Source organism: Agelaius phoeniceus, chromosome 29 (genome assembly GCF_051311805.1).
Source record: "Agelaius phoeniceus isolate bAgePho1 chromosome 29, bAgePho1.hap1, whole genome shotgun sequence".
NCBI classification, from domain to species: Eukaryota; Metazoa; Chordata; class Aves; order Passeriformes; family Icteridae; genus Agelaius; species Agelaius phoeniceus.
This window is the reverse complement of record NC_135293.1, coordinates 3,718,185-3,739,743: the sequence shown is the minus strand read 5'-3', so window position 1 is coordinate 3,739,743 and position 21,559 is coordinate 3,718,185. Positions and strand designations below refer to the sequence as shown.

Genomic DNA, 21,559 nt, shown 5'->3' with positions numbered 1-21,559 from the left:
CACTTCATTCGTGTCGGGAATTAACACACCGCCGGGGGAAACGTGGACCGAGGGCGGGATGGGAGGAGAAGGGGCGGGATGGCGCGGCCGGGAGCACACGGCGAGGCCCACACACCTGCTCCCTGTGTTGGCTGTGCACTAAGAGGAACACCGGGGGGAACAGAAGCGGGGACAGCACCGGGACGGCGACCGGAGCGGAGCGGCCGCCACATCGCCCCACACGGGGCTAGGGTGGGGGGGGCGGCCGGACCGCGCTCCCGCCCCCCGCCTGACCCACCGCGCAAGCCCCGCCCACGGGCCCGCCCACTCCGCATCCCGCCCGCCGCTCATTGGTGGATATGCCTGTCCATCAAGAGGAGGGGGCGGGGCCGCGCCCCGCGGCGTGCGGCGCGCGGGCATTGGCGGCGCGCGGGGGCCGCTGTGGCGCTGAGGCGGTTTCCGGTTCCGCGGGGCGGGCGCGGGGCTGGCGCTGCCTGTGAGTGACACACAATGAGGCGGGCGGCGGGGCCGTGAGGGGCCGCGACCGAGCAGGCGGCGGCCGAGGCGGTGGGGAGGGGGGTGGGGGGGACGGACAGAGCGGCTTCGCTCGTGGACTGAGCGGGGGAAGATATTCTCTACCCCCCCCGCCCCGCCGACCGGGCAGCGAAACCGCCGCGGCGGCGGGAGCGAGCGAGCGGGGCCCGCGGCGCTGCTGTGCCCAGCCATGGACAATCAGGTGAGGGGAGCGGCCGCGCCGCGCTGCCGGAGGGGTGGGGCGGTGCCGCCCCCCCCTCAGAGAGGGGGGCACGTAGGGGAGGGACCCCCAGGAATGGGCCCTAAATGGGGGGGGGCGCCCCTGTCCTCGGGAAGGGGGGGCTGGGTGGCATCGCCCCCCTTTGGGGGGGTATATCTGTTCCTCACACCCTCTTTGGGGGGCACACGTCCTCCCAAGCCCTCATTTTGGGGGGGTACATGTCCTCCCCACACCCTTTAAAGGGGACACCTTCTCCCCATTCTCTTTGGGGGGGGCACACCTCCTCCCTAGTCGCTTTTGGGGGACACATCTCCTCGTCAGTCCCATTTGGGGGGCACACCTCCTCCTACCCACACCGTGTTGCGGGGGCACATCTCCTCTCCAATCCCCTTTGGGCGGCACAGGTCCTCCTCACACCCCTTTGTGGGGGCTCACCTCCTCCCTACAACCCCCATTTAGGGGGCACCTCTCCTTTCCACACCCTTTTGGGGGATGCAGATCCCCTCAAACCATTTTGGGGGGAGTCACATCTCCTTCCCACCCCCCATTTGAGGAGCATGCACGCCTTCTCCCTACTCCCCTTTTGGGGGGACACATCTCCTTAATCCCATTTGGGGGGCACACCTCTTCCTTTCCACACCTTTTGCACAGGCACACCTCCTCCTCAGTCCCATTTTGGGGGGACACACCTCCTCCACACCCCCCATTTCGGGGGTACATCATCTCCCCAGTCCCATTTTGGGGGGGGCACATCATTTGATGGGGACTCCTCCTTCCCACTCCCCATTTGGGGAGGGTGCACGCCTTCTCCCTACTCCCCTTTTTGGGGGGGACACGTCTCCTTAATCCCATTTGGGGGGCACACCTCTTCCTCCCTGCACCTTTTGCACAGGCACACCTCCTTCCCAATCCCATTTTGGGGGGGACACACCTCCTCCACACCCCCCCATTTGGAGGGGTACATCATCTCCCTAATCCTATTTGGGGGGGCACATCACACCCTTCATTTGATGGGGACTCGTCCTTCCCACCCAGCATTTGGGGGTCACACCCCCTCCCTAATCCCATTGGGGGGGGCACACCCTCTCTCTAATCCCATTTGGGGGGGCACACCTCCTCCACACGCCCCATTTTGGGGGGCACACCTCCTCCACACCCCCATTTTGGGGGGGTACATCATCTCCCCAATCCCCATTTGGGGGGCACACCTCCTCCCCAATCCCCATTTGGGGGTCACACCTCCTCCACACCCCCAATTTTGGGGGGGTACATCATCTCCCCAATCCCCATTTGGGGGACACACCTCCTCCCCAATCCCCATTTGGGGGGGCACACCCCCTCCCCAATCCCATTTGGGGGACACACCTCCTCCACACCCCCCATTTTGGGGGGGTACACCCCCTCCCCAATCCCCATTTGGGGGGCACACCTCCTCCACACCCCCCATTTTGGGGGGGTACACCTCCTCCCCAATCCCCATTTGGGGGTCACACCTCCTCCACACCCGCATTTTGGGGGGGTACATCATCTCCCCAATCCCCATTTGGGGGACACACCTCCTCCACACCCCCCATTTTGGGGGGGTACACCTCCTCCCCAATCCCATTTGGGGGACACACCTCCTCCACACCCCCATTTTGGGGGGGTACATCATCTCCCCAATCCCATTTGTGGGGCACATCATTTGATGGGGACTCCTCCTTCCCACCCCGCATTTGGGGGTCCTTATCCCATTGAATGGGGGGACACCTCCCCACACCCTTCTGGGGGGGTTTCAGCCCTCTCCCCTCCGTGGGCGGCCGCTGCAGCCTCGCCCGCGGCGGGGGGTGTGAGCAGCATTTCCCGCAAATTCCTGCCTGGGATTATTGCCGGGAGCCGCTCCGGGAAGGGTTAATGCCACCGGGAAGGGTTAATGCCACCCGGAGAGTCCCTAGGGGCCGGGGGGGGTTCCAGGATGCGTGCGGGAAGTTTACCTGAGGTGATGGGGATGGGGAACCTTTTGTGTGCGGGGAGAGGGTAACAGGTACCTCCCGGGCTGAGGTTCGGAACCAGCCCCGCTATCCCGGATAATCACCCGCAGGAGCGGGAATGGGAGCTGCTGATGGCTTTCAGGCAATTAGCACATCAAACAAAAACCAGAGCAGCCTTCAGAATGTTTATTGAGAAGTTGAAAGCGGGCTCCTTTGTATTATTACAAATTGTTTGAATAGGATCCTGATTTCCCTTTGTTGAGAGACACGCTTGGAAAAAAAAAAAAAAAAGGAAAAAAAAAACCTCCATTTTCAACGGAGCAACTTTGGATGCTGGTTATGTTGGGAGATCTTATTTTCAAATGTGTTTCAACTTCTGGCTTAATTCACAGCGATTGTTAATTGGAGCAGGGTGTGAGGAGTGCAGCAAGTACAACTTTCGCTCTCAGTTAAACAGTTCTCTTTTATGTTTAATTTCGGTCTCTTCCACACAGCCCCATCTGGTTCTCAGCTCCAATTTCTCAGCCGTTTCAACTCGGAAAGGCAGATTTTTGTAGCCTGACAGTCATTTGCACTTCTCAGGAGAGGGGTAGTAACTGGCAACAGTAGCAGGATTTAAAGGGTAATTACGGAATCGATAACGTGAGGCTGCGGCACGGGCTGGCTCAGGGGATGTGAGCGCTGTGGGAAGCATCCCAGATAAAGCAGGCCTGCAGGCACGCTCCGATGGGAGCTGGGAGCCGAGGATTTCGGCAGGCTGGCTCCACACAATGCTTTTGCTGTGCTCGGAGAGAAGCACACCTTGCCTTTCTTCTCAGCCCTTAATGCGACATGAAAGAGCAGCCGGCCCTGGGCTTGGTTCTTAGCGCAGGAACGAGGTGGAGCTGCTGTAGATAAGCCTTAAGAACAGGGAAAAAATGGCCTGCCAAGAGAACTTGCAGAGGAAGGGATCCCAAAGAAATGCTGGAGCAATAATGGTGAAGGAATTAACGAGATGAGTTTGTCCCCGAGCCTTAGGATTGATGTGTTGAGTGGCTGGAGGTATTTTGCTGTAAAGATTTAAACTGCCTGAAAGAGTGTGTTAAGGCTTATGGTTGAAATTGGAACTGGACTGCAATTTGGGAGGTCAGGCTTTGATGCCTGGTGCTCTGCAGACCTCCTGTGAGAGCTTTTTACAAAGACAAGAAGGCTGAGATGGAGTCACTTGTGCTTTTCCAGCAAGTATTCACCATGCTCTGGGAAAAAAAATCTCTGGGTTGGAGATGCAAAGTGAGCATTAATTGTGATCACACTCCTTGCTGCAGTTTGTCAGGGGGAAGATAAGGATGATACTTTCCCTAAACATTTGTCTGGAGCTCAGGGAGCTTTCCCTTTCCCTGCTCATTGTCCAACATGCCCTTGGTTTGGCTCCAGGTCAACATTTAATATAGGTAATGACAAATAATGCTGCCTCTCCCAATGGTAATTGGGACTTGCTAGGAAGAGCAAGACACTTCTTTTCAAGCCTGAAGTGAAGAATGGAGTAGGGACTAAAACCAGCCTCTTTCTGTGAGCCTCCTTGTCCTAAAGCTGGATTTTAGTAGATTTAGTGATTTTGAAATCACTGCTGCTGCTCTGGTTTGTGTAACAAATCTGCACAAAAGTTGGGTACCTTGAGTGTTATTCTCTGTCTGCAAACGTGGCTCTAAGATTTCCTTGATTTATCTTGTGTCTGAATCCCATTTGCCTTTTCTCTGCTACATCTGTTTAATTCATTTCCTTTCTCCTGGCTGTGAAGTCTGCAATACTATGTGGATTTTCACCATTAATTTCATTTCATTTTTAAGGCACTTAATGGGATTTTTGTGCTTTGAGCCTGATGTGGAATGCACCTTCTCTGTTACTCAGTGGTCAGAGTAGGATTCAGGAGTGCAAATCAGAATTAGGTCAGTTGAGTGTTGGACATTGTGCAGGCAGATATGTTAACTTGGTCTTTGAAAGTGAGATAATAAAATATATTTAGAACCATACAGGAAACATAATTTTCTTCTGGTGAGTGATATATTCTAGAGAATATCATAAACCACCAATTCACGATCTGATTTTTCCTGTTTCAAGATGAGTTTTCTGTCAGTGCTGTGAATTCTGTAAGCTGTGAACATCAAGTTCTGTCTCTGACACTTTCTAGAAATAAAGATTCCTCAATTAGGACTTTGCTGACAATTTCACTGATAAGCAGAGGCAGAGAAACCAATCCCTCTTTTAGAGCTGCTTTCTCTGCAATCTTAATATTAGGAAGAAAATAGGTATGAGATGGTGCTGGCAGTTATTTTTGTGGCAGCTTTGCCATCCACAGCAGCCTGAGGCCGATCCCCACAGGGGGGCTGCCGAGTTCCTGGGGGGATTCAGCACAGTTTGTTCTCTCTGCTGATGGTTGGTGCTCTCTACTGATGGTTGGTGCTCTCTACTGATGGTTTGGGCTCTCTGCTGATGGTTGGTGCTCTCTGCTGATGGTTGGTGCTCTCTACTGATGGTTGGTGCTCTCTGCTGATGGTTTGGTGCTCTCTGCTGATGGTTTGGTGCTCTCTGCTGATGGTTTGGTGCTCTCTGCTGATGGTTTGGTGCTCTCTGCTGATGGTTTGTGCTCTCTACTGATGGTTTGTGCTCTCTGCTGATGGTTTTGTGCTCTCTGCTGATGGTTTGTGCTCTCTACTGATGGTTGGTGCTCTCTGCTGATGGTTTGTGCTCTCTACTGATGGTTGGTGCTCTCTTCTGATGGTTTTGTGCTCTCTGCTGATGGTTTGTGCTCTCTACTGATGGTTTGTGCTCTCTGCTGATGGGTCTGTGCTCTCTACTGATGGTTTGTGCTCTCTGCTGACGGGTTTGTGCTCTCTGCTGATGGTTTGTGCTCTCTGCTGACCGTTTTGTGCTCTCTGCTGACTCTCCTGCCTCTGTCCCCACGCAGTGCACGGTGCAGGTGAAGCTGGAGCTGGGGCACCGGGCCCAGCTGCGCAAGAAGCCGACCACGGAAGGCTTCACCCATGACTGGATGGTGTTCGTGCGCGGCCCCGAGCAGTGCGACATCCAGCACTTCGTGGAACGCGTCGTCTTCCGGCTGCACGAGAGCTTCCCAAAACCCAAGCGAGGTCAGAGGGGCTGGGCTTGCTTTATCTGTGTGAAAGAGCTTGTGTTGAAGTGTCAATTTGCTGTGAAAGATCTCCTTAAAAAGGAGAGAAATATCCATTGCGTGCACTCCAGCTTGAACCTTTCCCCACTGTGTTTGAGGAAGGTCAGGGAGAATGGGACCTTTCTTCTGCTGAAAGGGCAGGAGGTGAGCTGCTTTCTCCTCTTATTTAAGCACTAGTGTGTGCAGGTTCTCAGGACACAAGTGACAGCAGAAAATAATTCATGTTACACAATGGGAAAGATGGGTTTGATTTGTTAGAATTCACCAGCAAAAGCTGGAAGCATATGAGAGATGCTCTAATACCGGGCTCAGATGTGTACTGGCCATGGAGAGTTTTGCAGATTCTTGCAATTTCTAGTCTCAGATGCCAGTTCAGGCAGCCTTAACCCAGCAGAAATCAATGCTGCCATGGGGTGATGATGTCTTTGCTGCACATTCCCCCTGCAAGCCCAGTGCAGTCATTGTGCTTGGGTTGGAGTGTTATTTTCTGACTTTGTTTTCTGACTCTGTAGCAAACTGAACCCTGCTGTTGGCATGGGGCAGCAGGAGCTCATGAGTTGAGGTGCAGGAATTGCCCTTTTCAGGGGCAGTGCAGTCACTTCTGACTAGGATTGTGTAATGGAGCTGCAGCATTAGTGCTTTCAGAAAGACAAGCTGCCCCTGAGAATTGTTGAAATGTGCATTTTTGACAATACTGCTTCAGGAGCAGGACATTCAGGGTGCCTTAGGACAGCCTGTGACATTGGGGATTTGTGGGAGTCCACAGTGGAAAGGAACTGAGAGGTGCTCAGCGTTCACAGGGGTGTGACTCTGCTCTGTGTGTTGATAAAATCTCCTTCAGACTGATCTGTTAAAACTGCTGTGTGACAAGCAGGTGCAGGACTGAGCTGAAAGCTGATTTATAGAATAAAAATGCAACCTGTGGGTTACAGTTCCTGTCCTCTTGTGTAATTCATTTATTACAAATAACTGTGTTGGGATAGTACATAAAATAATGGAATGGTTTGGATTGGAAGGGCCCTTAAAGCCCATCCAGTGCCACCCCTGCCATGGCAGGGACACCTCCCACTGTCCCAGGCTGCTCCCAGCCCTGTCCAGCCTGGCCTTGGGCACTGCCAGGGATGCAGGGGCACCCACCCTGTGCCAGGGCCTGCCCACCCTGCCAGGGAACAATTCCTGATTGCCAATGCCCCATCCAGCCCTGCCCTCTGGCAGTACAAAACCATGGCCTTTGCTGTATCATCTGCCTTTCCAGGGTATTTCTTTTCTCCCAGTCCCTGAGTTTTCCAAGCTTCCTTGAGCTTGCTCCTAATGCCACTGTGCCTTTGACCAAGGCGTGTCTGGGTTGGAGCTCAGTGCTGTGGCAGGTGCCTCTCCTAGTCCTGAGTGTATTTGAGGGTTTTTTTTTCAGATGGTGCCCTCTTGGAGCAGATCCTGGTGCTGAAGGTGGGCTCGTGCTGCTGGCAGATTGCTCTTGGAGCCCTTGGAATTTGTCAGAATAGAGTGGCAGAGGAACAAAGGCTGCTTGGCAGATAGGCTTAAGATTCCTGCTGCCATATTGGCACTGCTCTTTGGTTTGGGATTTTTTCCCTCTAAATGACAGGGTTCTTATATGAAATTCAAGTTAAAGCAAGTCTAGAGGTTTTTGTTGTTTTTAAGGATGCCCTTTTTTCTCAGTTGTATTTGGAGTGCTGCTTTCCAGCACCTTAATGATGGTAGAAGTGCTTAGAGCTGGGAGGGGATAATACAGCTACATTAAAAGAAAATAATTTGTGTGCTTTTAGATTTGATGTACTGTTTCCTAATCATATTAATTACTTGGAATTCTTAAGAGAAACTCAAAAGATTTGCACTGAATTCCTCTAATTACCTAATTGACTTTATTTACATATATTGTAGTGCATAAATTACATGCGAGTGCATCCGGTTCCTGAGAGGGAGAATATCTGTGTGGCTCTCATGTTTCTCCTGGCAGCTGCTGTGTGTGTGCTGCTACTTCATGGCCAAAGAAATGATCCTGGAATCCTTCAAACTGGATATCCTGGAATGGATAACAGGAAGGATTCAGGAGCATGAACCACACCAGATAGCGGGACAGGGGGAACCGAGGCAGGGACATGCAGATTAATTTCTGAAAAGCAATTAACTTTTCTAATTGCTGTTTCTGCACTAAGCAGCTCTGACCTGAACAGCAAACTGGTTCACCTTCCTCCTCGTGTTTCCTTGTGTGTGAAATAAATAGCAGTGCTCACCTGCCCTTCAGGTTTGTTCACCTGCAGCGTGGCTGTTACCCAACTGTGAGCACTGGGGAGTGTTTCAAGGAAAAAATAATCACCTGCTTGTGTGGGGCAGTGTTTTGATTCAGAAATATGGGCATCAAAGTAAAGTTTACCTCTCTGTGCTGTTCCACCTTTTGGGTCTTGGCCTTTCCTTGCCAGGCACTTTGGGCTGGCAGTTTGCATTGTTGTGGGCCTGCCCAGAAATGAAATTGTATCTGGGTGCACGGGAGGGGAAGGAGCTCTCTGAGTGTTTTATGTTCCCGTTCCATGGGAGGAGCCAAGAACAGATTTCATGTTCTTAACCAAGCCTGTGGCCACCATCTTATTCTGTGTGGGTTTTTCCACAAAGGTCAGTGTTTAACTGTGCCCTGAGTCAGCAGAGGCCCAGCTCTCCTCTTGCAGCTCTTTTTTGCCTCAAATAAAGTTGTGCTGAATTCCAAGCTCACATTTATTTGTTCTCTTTCAGTGTGCAAGGAGCCCCCCTACAAGGTGGAGGAGTCTGGCTACGCTGGCTTCATTATGCCCATTGAAGTGCACTTCAAAAACAAGGTAGAATCTGATTTCTGGTCTTCTAATTGTTTTGAGCTGTGCCAGAGCCTGAAACTGCCTGACAGAAAGACTCTAAATTATGTGACTGTTTTATGTGTGTGTTTTTTATTAGTCTAATAAATAGAATTTAACTGGGAGTTGGAAGCTCCTGCCAGACTTCAAAAGAAAGCTTTTGGCAGAAATGGAATTGGATAGAAAGGTGATACCAGGACAGTGGATGGTCCTGGAGATTCTGAGCAGAGATTGTGCCACTTGTAGCTTCTTTAGCATGGAGGATATTAAAGCCATTTAAAATATTTTATGTACATATGGAAGTAAATAAACATAAGACACTGATGCTATAAATATTTGTAAACACCGTGTTGATTCTCAATATATTAAAAAAATCTGCTTTTGAATTTGCAAGCTTATTAAATTTAACTGTATAGGTATGAAATCTGCAGAGGCCCAAGACAAACATTTGCATGTGTAGCCCAAGTATTTAGGGCTGTCTTAAAGATATCCTTGTTCTTACTCAGTGCTCTTCCAGAAAGAAAACACTAAATATTTTAAGTCTTAAGATGCATTGCCAGCAAGTATATGCAAGTTAAAATTTGGATTTATTGCTTGCTTTAAGTCTACCACAGAGGTCACATGCTGTAGGTTATGAAAACAGGGAATTGGGCACTTGTGTTCATATTACCTCAGTTTCAGTTAAATTGTTTTGTTAAACATGAATAATGGATGTTTCTGGCTTTGATTACTGCTTAAATCATAAAATAAAAACTAATGTTTTGCTTATGATCCCTAAGAGGGAGCTGAGGTAAACTAAACCAAAAATGTTGAGCCCCATCCCTGTAATCTGTGCTCTCCCACCCTGAGTTCCTGAGCACCAGCCCTTACCCCAGGTGTGTTGACAGCAGACACATGGAGCAGCCTCATTTTATTTATCTCCCATCCTCCTTTCCCTGGCCCTGCCACAAACATCTGTCTGCTCTTCCCTTGTGTCCCCAGTCCAGCCCAGGGTGCTCTCCTGGCAGTGTCACTGGAAATAATCAGCATTTTGGGCTGCCTTCCTGGCCTACCACACTGCTCTGACCCCCTTTATGGGCTGGAGGAATAAGCCAAGATAATGGGAGTGAGCCACCCAAGACTGAGTGCCCTCCTAAACCTGGGAGTGTTTTTTTGGGTGGGTAGGGTAAGCCAAAGGGCTGGCAAGAAGAATGATGTTGATAAAAGCAGCTTTTTTGGCAAACACTGCAAACTACGACTGGAGTGCAACAAAAACACCTCAAAAGCTTGAAGTAGTTCTGCTTCTGGTGGCTTTTCTGAGGTTTTAGATGGGAAGCAGAAAATTCTCCATCTGCACTAAAGGTTGGCTTAAGTCAGGTTCAAGATCCTTTACACTCCTGACCAAAAAATGTGAACTTCTCCAGGCTGATTCCTTAAAAGTGGAACCTCTAATGCCTGGGAGGGGTGAACTGTGGTTTAATTCTACCCTTCCTTTTTCTTTTCACCAGCCATTCCCCACTCTTCCCTTTTCCCTGCAGCTCTCCAATGGTTTCTTTCACAGATCCTCAGATCTCCCTCATTTCTGTCTTTTCAGAGGTGCTCCCATCTTCTGCATTCCTGTGTTTGCTTTTTTCCCTCTGCATTCCTGTGTTTGCTTTTTTCCCTCTGTCCCTCATATTCCTGTGTTCCTCGTGGAGTATGGAGCTGGCAGCTTTTCTGACTAGAACTTGCTTTCACACCCACTGGGGTCATCACTCCTCATTGTTTCTGCACACACGTGACTGCAGAGTTGTTCCCCAGCACTGAGCAGAGAGGTGGCTTTTATAAATAAGGGAAATAGGTGGGCTCTGTTCTCCCTGGAAACAATGGAAGGAGCTGTTAATTTAGGAGAAGGCTCTTTGTTTCTGACATTTTGGTCTTCAGAAACATGACAAATAAATAGGAGAACAGGTTGACTTGCAGACTTGTTTTCAAAGCTACAGATCTTCAAAACACTCATTTATGCCCTGTTTTTTAGCTGCATGTTTGCTGGAGAAGTTCTTTTCCATTTTGAAGCTGATTAACCAATTGCTAATTAAGGAGTTTCAGGCAGCACCTCTCATTATTTAATTGGGCCAAGGAGTGATTGAGGGAAAAGGTAGAAAAAGGTTCCATCTTCCAGCACATCATTGGAACAAAGATGTGTTTTCAAATTCAGCCATGAACTAATTTAGGATTGCAGGGAGCTCAGGAGCTGCTGCTGAGGGGCTGAGCAGCACCTCAGGAACAGCTGGAGCTGGGCCAGGCCTTGGCATGGAGCTCAGGGCAAGGTTCTGCCCCCCGAGGCTGCTGGGCACTGCCCAGGCTCCCAGGGAATGGTGCCAAGGCTGCCACAGCTCCAGGAGCTCCCAGGGCTGCTCAGGGTGGGGTTCTTGGGGTGGCTGGGCAGGGATGGGGCTGCACTGATCATCCCTGAGGGTCCCTCCCAGCTCAGGATATTCACTTGGGCTCCTCTGCCCAGCTCTGCCCAGTGATGATGCCATCTGGGAATTTTAAGAGCTCTGATCATTTTCTGTAAGTGGAGTTGAAGGAAATATAAGAGGCAAACACTTCTACAAGGACAGGAGTGCAAAGACTGGGATATAGTAAAAATTAACAAGATAGGGAAAGGGGAGGAGGAACAGCAAAGGTTTAGGATACAGCCTGTGTTCTCCTGGATGAAAGAAGATGCTGTTAAAACACCAAATAAAGTCTTGATTACTTCAAGACCTTGTTCTCCCTTTGATTGCTGTAACCTGTTGACACTGGTGGGGATCAGCTGCTGGGAGTGCAGCAGATATTGTGAATTGATTGCAGCACTGGGGACTCATCCTTGAGTGATTCTCTTCAAGTACATGGTATGGATTGCTTCTGGGATTGGGGTGAAAAGGCTCTTTGGAGGTGGCTGGGCAGGGGAGCTGGGTGGGTTTTGAGGCCATATGTTCCTCACAATCTGACACATTTTTGTTGCTGTGTGTCCTCAGCTGAAGCCAGACTTGCAGAGGCTTTGGGATTTGTTTATTGATGCATGTTTAGCTTTGTGAAGGTGAGAAGAGAAAGGATTTAAAGAGGGAGTGAGCCAGGCTGTGGAGATTGATCTTTGCCATGGTTGGCTGAAATGGGTTTTTTCCCACAATTTAAGCTTCTTTCTTAGCCATTTCCTTTCCCTGTTCTGATTTGTTACTGGGATGACAAATGCTGGCTGTCAGAGCCCGTGTGCTCTTTGCTTTGGCTAAAGAAATACCAACCTGTGCTCTGGGAAGGAGCAGCTTTACTAAGAACTGTTTTAATTAACTTCATCAGGGATTTTTTTAACCAGCTTGGCATAAAATTGCCCATTGACTCTTTGTGTTGGAGAACTCCCTTTTTGTTATCATTGTGTGTGTTTGGAGCAGCAGACCCGGTGCCTTTTTGTTGGGTGGGGAGGCATCAGCAGAGTGTGAAAAAGGTGTAAGAGCCTGTTCTTACCCTCTGTGAGCATTGCTGGCCTGTGTTTGTCCTTGTGCTGCAATCCAGCTCCTCCATGAGCAGCGCTTTCTCAGCTCTGCTATTTGAATTGCAGAATATAAATTGGGAATATTGCAGCGAGCCTGGGCAGCTGGGGGCTCTGAGCAGCCACAGCACTCGCGCTCTCCTTTACCACTGGCAGAGCCTTTGCTGCTGTAACTGATCCTGAAAAACAAATGGCAGGGGCTCAGCAGGTTGATTGATAAAGCTTTTGCAAGTCGAGCTGGCTAATGCCAGCAGATCATTTGGACTGGAAATGTTAGTGTGCTATTTTTGTTTTCAAATCCTTTGTGTTCCTGGAACCAGGGCTGCTGTGAGTGGCTTCTGCTGCTCGAATCGATACAAACCCGCTACAACAAATGCGTTGCTGTTTTTCTCCTGCTCTTCCCCTTCTCTCTCCCCCTCAATTTCAACAGTCTGGAGGCTTTTTTTTTTTCATTGTTGTCTCCAAATAAATCTCTTCTAGTGGTACACGTTGTAATCTGGAGGCTGTAATACAGGTCTGGCTTTGGTATTCATTCCCTGTGACATTTTTTGCATCCTAATCAAATTAGATCAATCCTCCCCACAAAGCTAAAGGTCTAGTAGATTTTCATGTTCTTCTGATATAAGGCAGATGATATGAATGCAACATGGATAAGATGTTGTATTAAAGTCTCTTTAAAGATGCTACCTCCTAATTTTAGTGCTGGAGATAAAAGCCTTCCAGGATTTACATAATGGATACATGGAACTTGGGCTTTTCCTATTAGTGAGAAGGAGATAAGCAAAGAAAGCTGAGAAATTCGTTTGATTTTTTCCACTGAGGTTCAAAAGAAAAATAAGCATATTTTACCCCTTCTGCAACCTTTGTAGAGGTGATGTAGAAAACAAATAGAGAGAAATATTGGAAAAGGGGAGAATTATTTGTGTATCAGAGTAGGAACTCAGCGGAGACGTTGTAGGTGGGCTGCACATATGGCAGGGGAGGTGAAACAGGATCAGCTACAACTGGTGTCAGGATTGTGCCATCAGGAAGGGACTGGCCTGGGAAATACCCCTGGGGAAGGCTGGGGCAACTGTTGGCCAGGGAGCTGCTCCTGAGGATGGCTGAAGAGCCTGTGTTTGCAGGAGACATTTGATTTTATGAAATTGCCATTTTGGGCAGGATGTGCACAGCTTTCAGGAGAGGCTGAGCAGCTTCAGCCTGTTGGAGTTTACTCAGTGTTGCTGAAAGTTGGGCAAGGAGGAGTGAAACTTGTCCCTTTGTCTGCCCTTTGAGGGCAACATTTTAGCTCTGTCCTGTACCATCTTCCTTCCCAAACCTGCAGCAATTCCTTTGGTCCTGCTGCTGTTATCTTTGCTTTTACCTTTTTCTGTCAGAAATTAGGCTGGATTATTCATTTACCCATTCTTTTATCTGAGCAGGGCCAAACCCTGGGCTGGGTGTGTTTGAGTGGCCATTCAATATGGGACATCCATAGGCACCTCCAGATGCTGAAAATACATACATATGTTTTATATTTTTATGTTTTATGTTTTTATATTTTTATATTTTTATATTTTTATATTTTTATATTTTATATTTTTATATTTTTATATTTTATATTTTTATAGTTTTATTTTTATATTTTTATATTTTATTTATATTTTTATTTTTTATATTTTTATTTTTATATTTTATATATTTTTATATTTTATATATATTTTATATATAAAATATATAAATATTTCATATTTATAAAAATATAAAATTTTCTATTTTATATTTTTATATTTTATATTTTTTATATTTTATAATATTTTATATTTTATATTTGCAGTGTGTGGCAAGGCTGTGTTTGCAAAGACAGAACCTTTATCAACCATGCCAGCTTCATATCATGTATTTGTAAGAGTTAGTAGATTATTAAGTGCTTGTCTTGGAGTAATGAGCAGATAAAGAGATGTATTTACACTAATCTATATTATTTATACTCAATTAATTATTGTACTCATTATATACATATATATAATAAAATATATATTAGAAAAATCTGATTTTCAAGCTAAGTAACAAGTGTCTGATGGAGGAAAGTCCTAAATGCTTCACCCTGGAGATAAGATTGATTCATGGATTCCTGAGTGGAACATAAGATTGATTCATGGATTCCTGAGTGGAACATAAGGCTGATTCTTTCCAAATCTGAATTTTGGGCTATTCCCTCTCCAATGCCCTGTCTGGAAGCTGCTCAGGACCAGTCAGACGGGTTGGACCAGCCTGGGCAGGGGTTTCATTTCTCCAGACGTTCTGGATCAATGCCTGTGTCAGGCTGGATCCATGGCAAAAGGGAAGTGGTGGTAGATGTTGTAGTTATTGAATAACCATGAGCCTGCTTCCTTGGTGTGCTAGATTTTTGGAGATAATTTTGCTTTATGGCTTTCTAAAAGTGATTTATGAGCTTTATGCGCACGCTACCAGCGAAATTCTTTTGATTTGTGTTAAGTGGCAAAGGGCACACCCTGCCTTAAAAACAAGACAAGGAAATTTTAACAAAAGACTTTAAAAAATTCCTGCTCTTACAAAAAAAGTGCCAAAGGAACTTTAACCCATTACTTCAGAACTCAAAGGAAAAATAAAGCAGCTTCAGAGCTCATAAGAGCTCAGTGGCAGGCGGTGCAGACAGGAAGCAGTAAAAATAAAACCTAATGTACCCAGCTCAGGAGATTGGAGGTGGAATTGGGGGATTCACTGGATGAAGGGAAGTTTACAGCAGCTGCAAATAAAAGCCCTGGCTTTGTGCTGCTCACTTGGAGTTTACTTCTCTGGCATCCTGCATTTAAGGGGCAGATGCAAAATGAGGTTCTGAGGTGCCTTGCTGAGCCATCCCTGCACCAGCTTAACCATTTCATGGCCAAATGAGCCACTGAATTTGAATCTGAACAATTCACATCTAGAAATAGGAATTGTTAGAAATAGCTGGGAACCACCCTTTTTAAAGCTTTTCTTGGATATAGGGCCCTTTAGAAAAGCTTATGGTCTTGGGAGCAGCCAAGTCTCTTCCCTTGTCAGTTTTTCTGTTTGTTTGACATCAGAAGGTGAAATTCTCTAAGAGCAAAGCTTGCCTTGTTTGTGTAGCTGCTGCCGAAGCAGGAGCAGATGAAGGGTGTGTAGGATTGGCTGAACAAAGTTTGTAGGGTGAGAAAGAACCTCCTGTGAGTTGCAGCAGGATGTGTGGATCCCAACATGTTATTGAGAAAGGCTTTGAAGTGTGGCACTGTGGGCTCAGCCTTTTTATTTAAAGTCAGAGGATGGGTAGGTCTGGGTCAATTGAGAGAGATTTTCCTTGGGTTTCTCCCCCCCTTCTTCCCCTTGATGGTTGTTTGGGGGGAAGAACCTTTTAGGGAGGGCCGGATGGATTAAGCTTTGGAGTGGCCTGAGCTGTAATCATTAGCTGGGCAGTGAGGGCAGTAAAGGAAAGAATGTTTATTTGCAGCTTTTTGCTTTGAGAGTTTTGTGGTGGCTCTTTTAGGAGTGCTGTAATCTCAGCTATTCACTGGGGGGGGGGTGGGGGGTTCCTTATGGCCTGGGGGATACAAAGGAGATTTTAATGATCAGGGCACTCTGCTGGGGCTCATTCCCAGGGCACTTGTGATCTCTGAGCTGGAGGATATCACATTAAAAAAGTGTCTTAATTCTACAAAAAATTCAACAGACACATGAGAAATAGTCTGGTGCTTGTGAAAAAAAAGCACCAAAAAAATGGAATAGCCAAGGTGAGAGGGAAAGGGATCTGCTGCCTCCCTCCTGCTTGGAAAGCAAATGGGCAAATGACAAAGCAGAGCTGGTAATGGGATGGCAAAACATCTCCTGACCAAAGCTTGCGACTGCTGATAGAGCCAAGATTATTTACTCTGCTGTAAACCAGGGAAAGCATTTTAGAAGCCATTATTAGGCCACATTTGGATTTCTATTCATCCTTCATTTCAGTTTATTAGGCTTTGAGGGACCCTGTGCAGCTGCTGTTTGAACTGCAGCGAGCGCACACGCAGAGCTCGCTAATGATTCAGTTAATGAGAACAGGCATGGAAAACAGGCAAATGACAGGGCACTGCATTTTGCAGGGATTTTTCTTTTTTCCTCCCATGTATCTGTTTTAGTAAACTCCTTTCAGGAGCATGTGGATTCCTCAGGACTTTATCAAAAGAGGGTCTGAATACCTGGTGTTGGCAGCACGTTTATCTGAGACTCTTCTCTGTGTCTGTTGATGCCTGCCCCTGTTTGAGGGTGAGAATCCAAGACCTCAACTCCTTGATGAAACCCTAGATGAGCTCAGGGTACTGATTTTGATGTAAACCAGGTGTAGCTACCACCCTTTGCATTGTTAGAGGTGTAGTTTGTCCAAGGAATGGCCTCTGCAGCAAACAGCAGGAACTGGGGTGGTCTGAAGCTGTTTCAACCTATTTTCAGCAAACCTAATGGCTGGAGCTGGGAGCCTGCAGTGCCTGTTCCCATCCAACAATGCCACTACACCAGGAAATGGAGCTGCTGGAAGGGAATTCTGGAAAAGACTGCTGTGCAGCTGCTCAGTGCTGCACAGGGAATGAGGCACGTGGGATGCATTGATGGAAATGTGCAGGGCACTGCTGGCCTCGCTGGGCTTCCCAGCACATTGGAAATTCAAACTGCAAGAAACACCAGGCAGTGTCCTGCCTGTCCAGATTTGTAATACACAAGAAGAGTATTTGCAATTTTGGAGGTGGGGGGGAAAAAGAGGGGGGATTTCTTCCATTCTGTGCTGCAAACGCAGCAGGTGGAACAGAGGCAGTGAGGCGCAGATGATCCCCCCAGCACTCAAACAAACTCTGGATTGCTTGGCTGAAAGTGCCCTTGCAAAGTTCAAAAGCCTGGGATATCTTCCCATTCAGCCCCTGCAATATGCATATTGAAAAGGATTTTACAAACCAAGCCATCCTTTTCCCATTGCCTTTCATCTTTTCTCGGTGCCTGCAGAGATGCTGGGAGTTCAGAAGTTGTTCCTTCTCTCAAAAAGGATTATGCTTTTCTTAATATTGATACTTAGAGTTGTTTCCCAAAGGAGATAGGATCTGAATTTTGGTGAAAACAGTAGTGCATAAAGCTTGTGAATCTGCTTTTCTGGGGAGACTTGAACAGCTTTAAGCAGACAATTTTCAGTCAAAATCTGTGTCCATGCATTGCTTTTGCAGTGAGAAGCCTCATGCCTGACTTCCTGATGAGCAATGTTAACCTCAAGCACAAATAGTTTAATTTCCAGCTCTCTGATCTCATGGTGAAAAACTCCATGAATGCAGCACTTGGTGGTTTATTTGGGATTTTCAGGAGTGACTGTTCGCATCCCCAGGCTTAGCGTGCTTGCCAAGCTTCTTCCAGTTTCCCAAAGCCTTTCTTGTTTTTAGGAGGAGCCCAAAAAGGTTTGTTTCACATATGACCTGTTCCTAAATCTGGAGGGGAACCCACCTGTGAACCACCTTCGTTGTGAGAAACTGACTTTCAACAACCCCACCAAGGAATTCAGGCGCAAACTCATCAGGGCTGGAGGGGTAAGTGCCCACTTTGGGATCCTGAAAGGAGTGGGCTTGTTTTGCTCTGAGGTTTCTTTAAGGCCAGCAGCCTTCAAGCAGTTTTTTACATTCATTTAAAAGATGACCCAGCCAGTTTTAACTCGTGGTTGTAGGGCTGCAACACTTGCAGCAGAACAAATCCTTTGTTGGTGTGTGATTGGTGACAAATTCTTTTGTCAATTTAAATGTGAGCATTAATATCAAAGCAGAAAACCCCTCTGGAAAGTGGGATCTGCTCTGGATGTTTCCTTGGTGCCAGGAGCTGGGTCAATACAGAAGAGCTCAAGGAAAGAGAGAGGCTTTCAAACCATTCCTTATTATGATTTTTTTAACTCAGTAGTTGGTGCTTCCTGGGCAATAAATGACCTCTAAACCTGGCATCAGCTACTTGTGGCTTAGATAATAAAAAAATTAATGAAAAATTGGACAATGTAGAGGGAAAACAGGCTGGGGTGGGGAGGGAAGTAGATATTCTCTAAAAGGCCCAGTAGAGTATGGGTTGCTACAGGAGCTGAACCCAGGGAAGGTAATGAGTAGTGCTAGACTAAAGGATGACCCTCAAATAACTGCAGGGTCTGGGCAAATCAGTGCAAACCACAAAGTGCAAGAAGCTTTTAATGAGCCAGAGGATGTCAAGGCCAGGTTGGACAGGGCTGGAGCAAGCTGGGGTAGTGGGAGCTGTCCCTGCCATGGCAGGGGTGGAATTAGGATGAGTTTTAAGGCCCTTTCCAATCTTGATCACTCCACAATTCCTGTTCACTGTGTGCCAGTGCTTTCCTGTGCTGGGCAGAGAGAGGAAGGTGCTCATTTCAGCCCTAGGATGGCTGGAACATCATCTGCTCTCTAGGATATTCACAGTGTGGTATTTTAGTCCTTGTGTACTGAGGTGTTTCAGCTGTTAATCACTTTTGATGCCTTTTCTCTGGTGGCAATTTTCCACAGAATTACCTGACAATATAGGGAAGGTAAGAAAGGAATTGTTCCATGGAGCTCAGTGCTTGGTGTTAAGATTTTGTGAAGGGAGAGACCCAAGCCCTGTTTTTTTTTTCCTTTTTCCCCTGAAACAGTGAATTCAGCTTTTCCTAAAACCAAGGAAATCTTGCTCATTCCTTCCAGATTTATCTCCCCAGCCTTTTTCAGGGGAAGAGCATTTGCAGCAGAACACACAGTTCTTGTCCAGAGCTTTATTGCCTGCCTGTGCTCAGAATATTGGCATTCCCTTTGGGAAAGACACTCAATATTGCATTGCTGCCTTTCACTTTTGTGGGTTTAATATTCTGTATTTGAGGAGTTGCCTTGAAACTGAGCATTCCATAGACAATATCTTTTTATGGCCTTTAAGCAGGCAAGGAAAAAAACATTGCAAAGATGAAGAATGGTGTGTTAATTGAGCAAGTGGCTTAACATAATCATGTGTTAATAGTTAATAGTCCGTGAGACTTTGTGCAGACATAATTTCCCTCCTCTTTATTCCCAGGTAATGGTGATGCCAGAAGGAGCAGAGACTGTTTCAAGGCCAAGTCCTGATTATCCAATGCTGCCTACAATACCTCTCTCTGCCTTCTCTGATCCCAAGAAGACCAAACCCTCCCATGGGTCAAAGGTCAGTGCAGCACATGTTTGGGTCAGCCTGAGGTGAGGGAGCCTTTCAGGCCAGGCTGCTGAGAGCTTGTTCAGCAGCTGTTCCTGGCTGCTGCTAATTCTGAACCTGCTTGTACTCTGCAGTTCAGTAGTTAATGGTCTGGAACTTCCCAAGCCTCTAGGAGGCTTTTTCATCATCTGATAGACTTCTCTCCAGGGAAGTTTTGAAAAGAAAATGAAATGTGCCAGACTGGGAATTTTTGGTGAATCGGATCGTCCTTAAAGGCAGATGAAATCCTCTCTGCTGGTTCTGCTTGTGTCCCTGATGCTGAGGGTGGGTTCTGGGGCTCTCTCACTGTCTGCCATGCCCTGCCCCCCTTGGCAGGAAGGCTGAGTGGAGACTCAGCCCTTCCCTGTGCTCAGGGCAGTGCTGGACAGAACTCAAACCCACTTCACTGGGTGTTTGTGTCCAGCAGTAGCCAGGGCCTGAGACTTCCAAAGAACCTCAAGTTTTTTCTTCTTTTCCCTTATGTACTGAAGCTATTTTTGTATAATCCTACATGGGGGAAACAATCCCCAAGCAATGTGTTTTGGAGCAGATTACATGCACTGTATCAGCCTGAACAGTCACAGGTATTAACAACAATTCATTTCCCAGTGTAATTCAATTCTGATAGCCATGTTCTTCAGGGCCCTGAACACTCTGGCACTTCAGTTCTGCCTTCTGATGTTATGAAACAGAATGAAGATGACTTACCTGTTAGTGGCTGATTTAATTTTGGTCAGGAATTAAACCCTGGAAAATACAGCAGAGAAATAAAGGGCTCTGAGATGAGCTCTGGTGAAAATTGCCAGTTGCTAAAGAGACAACATTCTCCTGCTTCCCTTCCTCCAGGGTGCCCTGAGAGCTGCATCTGTGTTTGCATTCAGGTTAAACCTGAATTAAACATCTGGAGATGTTTCTAGACCTTTGACAGAGCCTGGAAAGAAGCAGAACATGTTTCATCCTTTCCTAAATGTTGAAGTGCTCACTGCCAGTTTGTGTGCAGCAGCTTGAGGGAAATGGGGATGTTTACCTGGGCATGTGGGGGTGGATTTCTGCACAGAACAAATATTGCCATGTGATTTATGGGGATGTGTTTTATCATTCTGTGCAGAGCTGCAGTTTCATACCCAGCTTGCATGTTTCTGTTGCTGAATTTTAGGATGCAAACAAGGAAAGCAGCAAAGCATCCAAGCCACATAAAGTAACCAAGGAGCACAGGGAGAGGCCAAGGAAAGACTCTGAGAGCAAAAACTCCTCCAAAGACCTTGAGAGAGAACAGAACAAGCCTTTGAAGGACTCCTCCAGAAAACCAACTGAGAACAAACTGCCTAAGGAGGAGAAGGCACCTCCAAAAGCTGCTTTCAAGGAACCAAAACTGGCCGTGAAGGAGACCAAACTGGAGAACACCTCTCCCAAGGGGGGGCCACAGCCGGAGCTAAAGTCTTCCAGCAAGAGGCCCTCCAATGTGGAGTCACCAAAGCCTAGTGCCAAAAAACAAAAAAAGAGTAGCTCCAAAGGGGTAAAGAATATCCTGGGGACATCTCCCAGAACCTCGTCTTCCTCATATCCAGAGAAGAAACAAACCAAGGAGAAGATGAATGCCAAAGTGGAAAAGGTAAAATCTGAGAGCGAGGCCAAGGAGATCAAAAAGCCTGTGGAAATGGAGGAGTCAAACTCAGAGGATGAAACTTCTTTCAAGTCAGAGGTGAGTAGGGATTTATTCTTTACCAGAGTGTGGAAGGATGGTGTTAAAAATAATCTCTCAGAGAAGATAGAGCAGCAGATTGGTAAATGCTTAGGCTGGCTTGCCTCTCAAATAAAATTCTCCTTTGAAACTCCAGTCAATATGAAATGTTGTTCCTCCTGTGTGGTTTAGCTCCTGTTTCAGATCCAAACTTACTGAGATTTATCTGCAGGCAGTCAGCTGAAAGTCAGAGTTTAAGGTTATGGTCCCTCATTGATCCCTTGCAGTGACATCTCCAGAGCCACAAGAGATACAGGGACACTTTCTGCCTGCTCATAGTGGCAGTGTTTTAGAATGGGATCTTACTCCAGAAAAGAAGGAAATCATCTCAGTTTTGGTAATGAAAAAAACCTGGTATTAAAATGTAAATAAAGCCCCTCTTCCTGCCGTGGCCTGTAAGAAATGTGCCATTG

General features: G+C 47.3%; 1 protein-coding gene across 2 annotated transcripts in view; it reads left to right on the top strand.

The window, feature by feature from the left end:
• The first annotated feature begins 520 nt into the window (after positions 1–520).
• MLLT1 (MLLT1 super elongation complex subunit) overlaps positions 521–21,559 on the top strand; it is a 35,281-nt gene continuing 14,242 nt past the window's right edge. Inside the window, exons 1-6 of one of the 2 annotated variants that reach the window (XM_077191366.1) lie at positions 521–715; positions 5,648–5,828; positions 8,615–8,697; positions 17,611–17,754; positions 19,253–19,378; positions 20,562–21,108. In XM_077191366.1, the coding sequence (XP_077047481.1) occupies positions 704–715; positions 5,648–5,828; positions 8,615–8,697; positions 17,611–17,754; positions 19,253–19,378; positions 20,562–21,108 (1,093 nt within the window). In that variant the 5' untranslated portion in view covers positions 521–703. The remainder of the gene's footprint in view (positions 716–5,647; positions 5,829–8,614; positions 8,698–17,610; positions 17,755–19,252; positions 19,379–20,561; positions 21,109–21,559) is intronic. The other variant, XM_054650282.2, reaches the window with a different exon arrangement.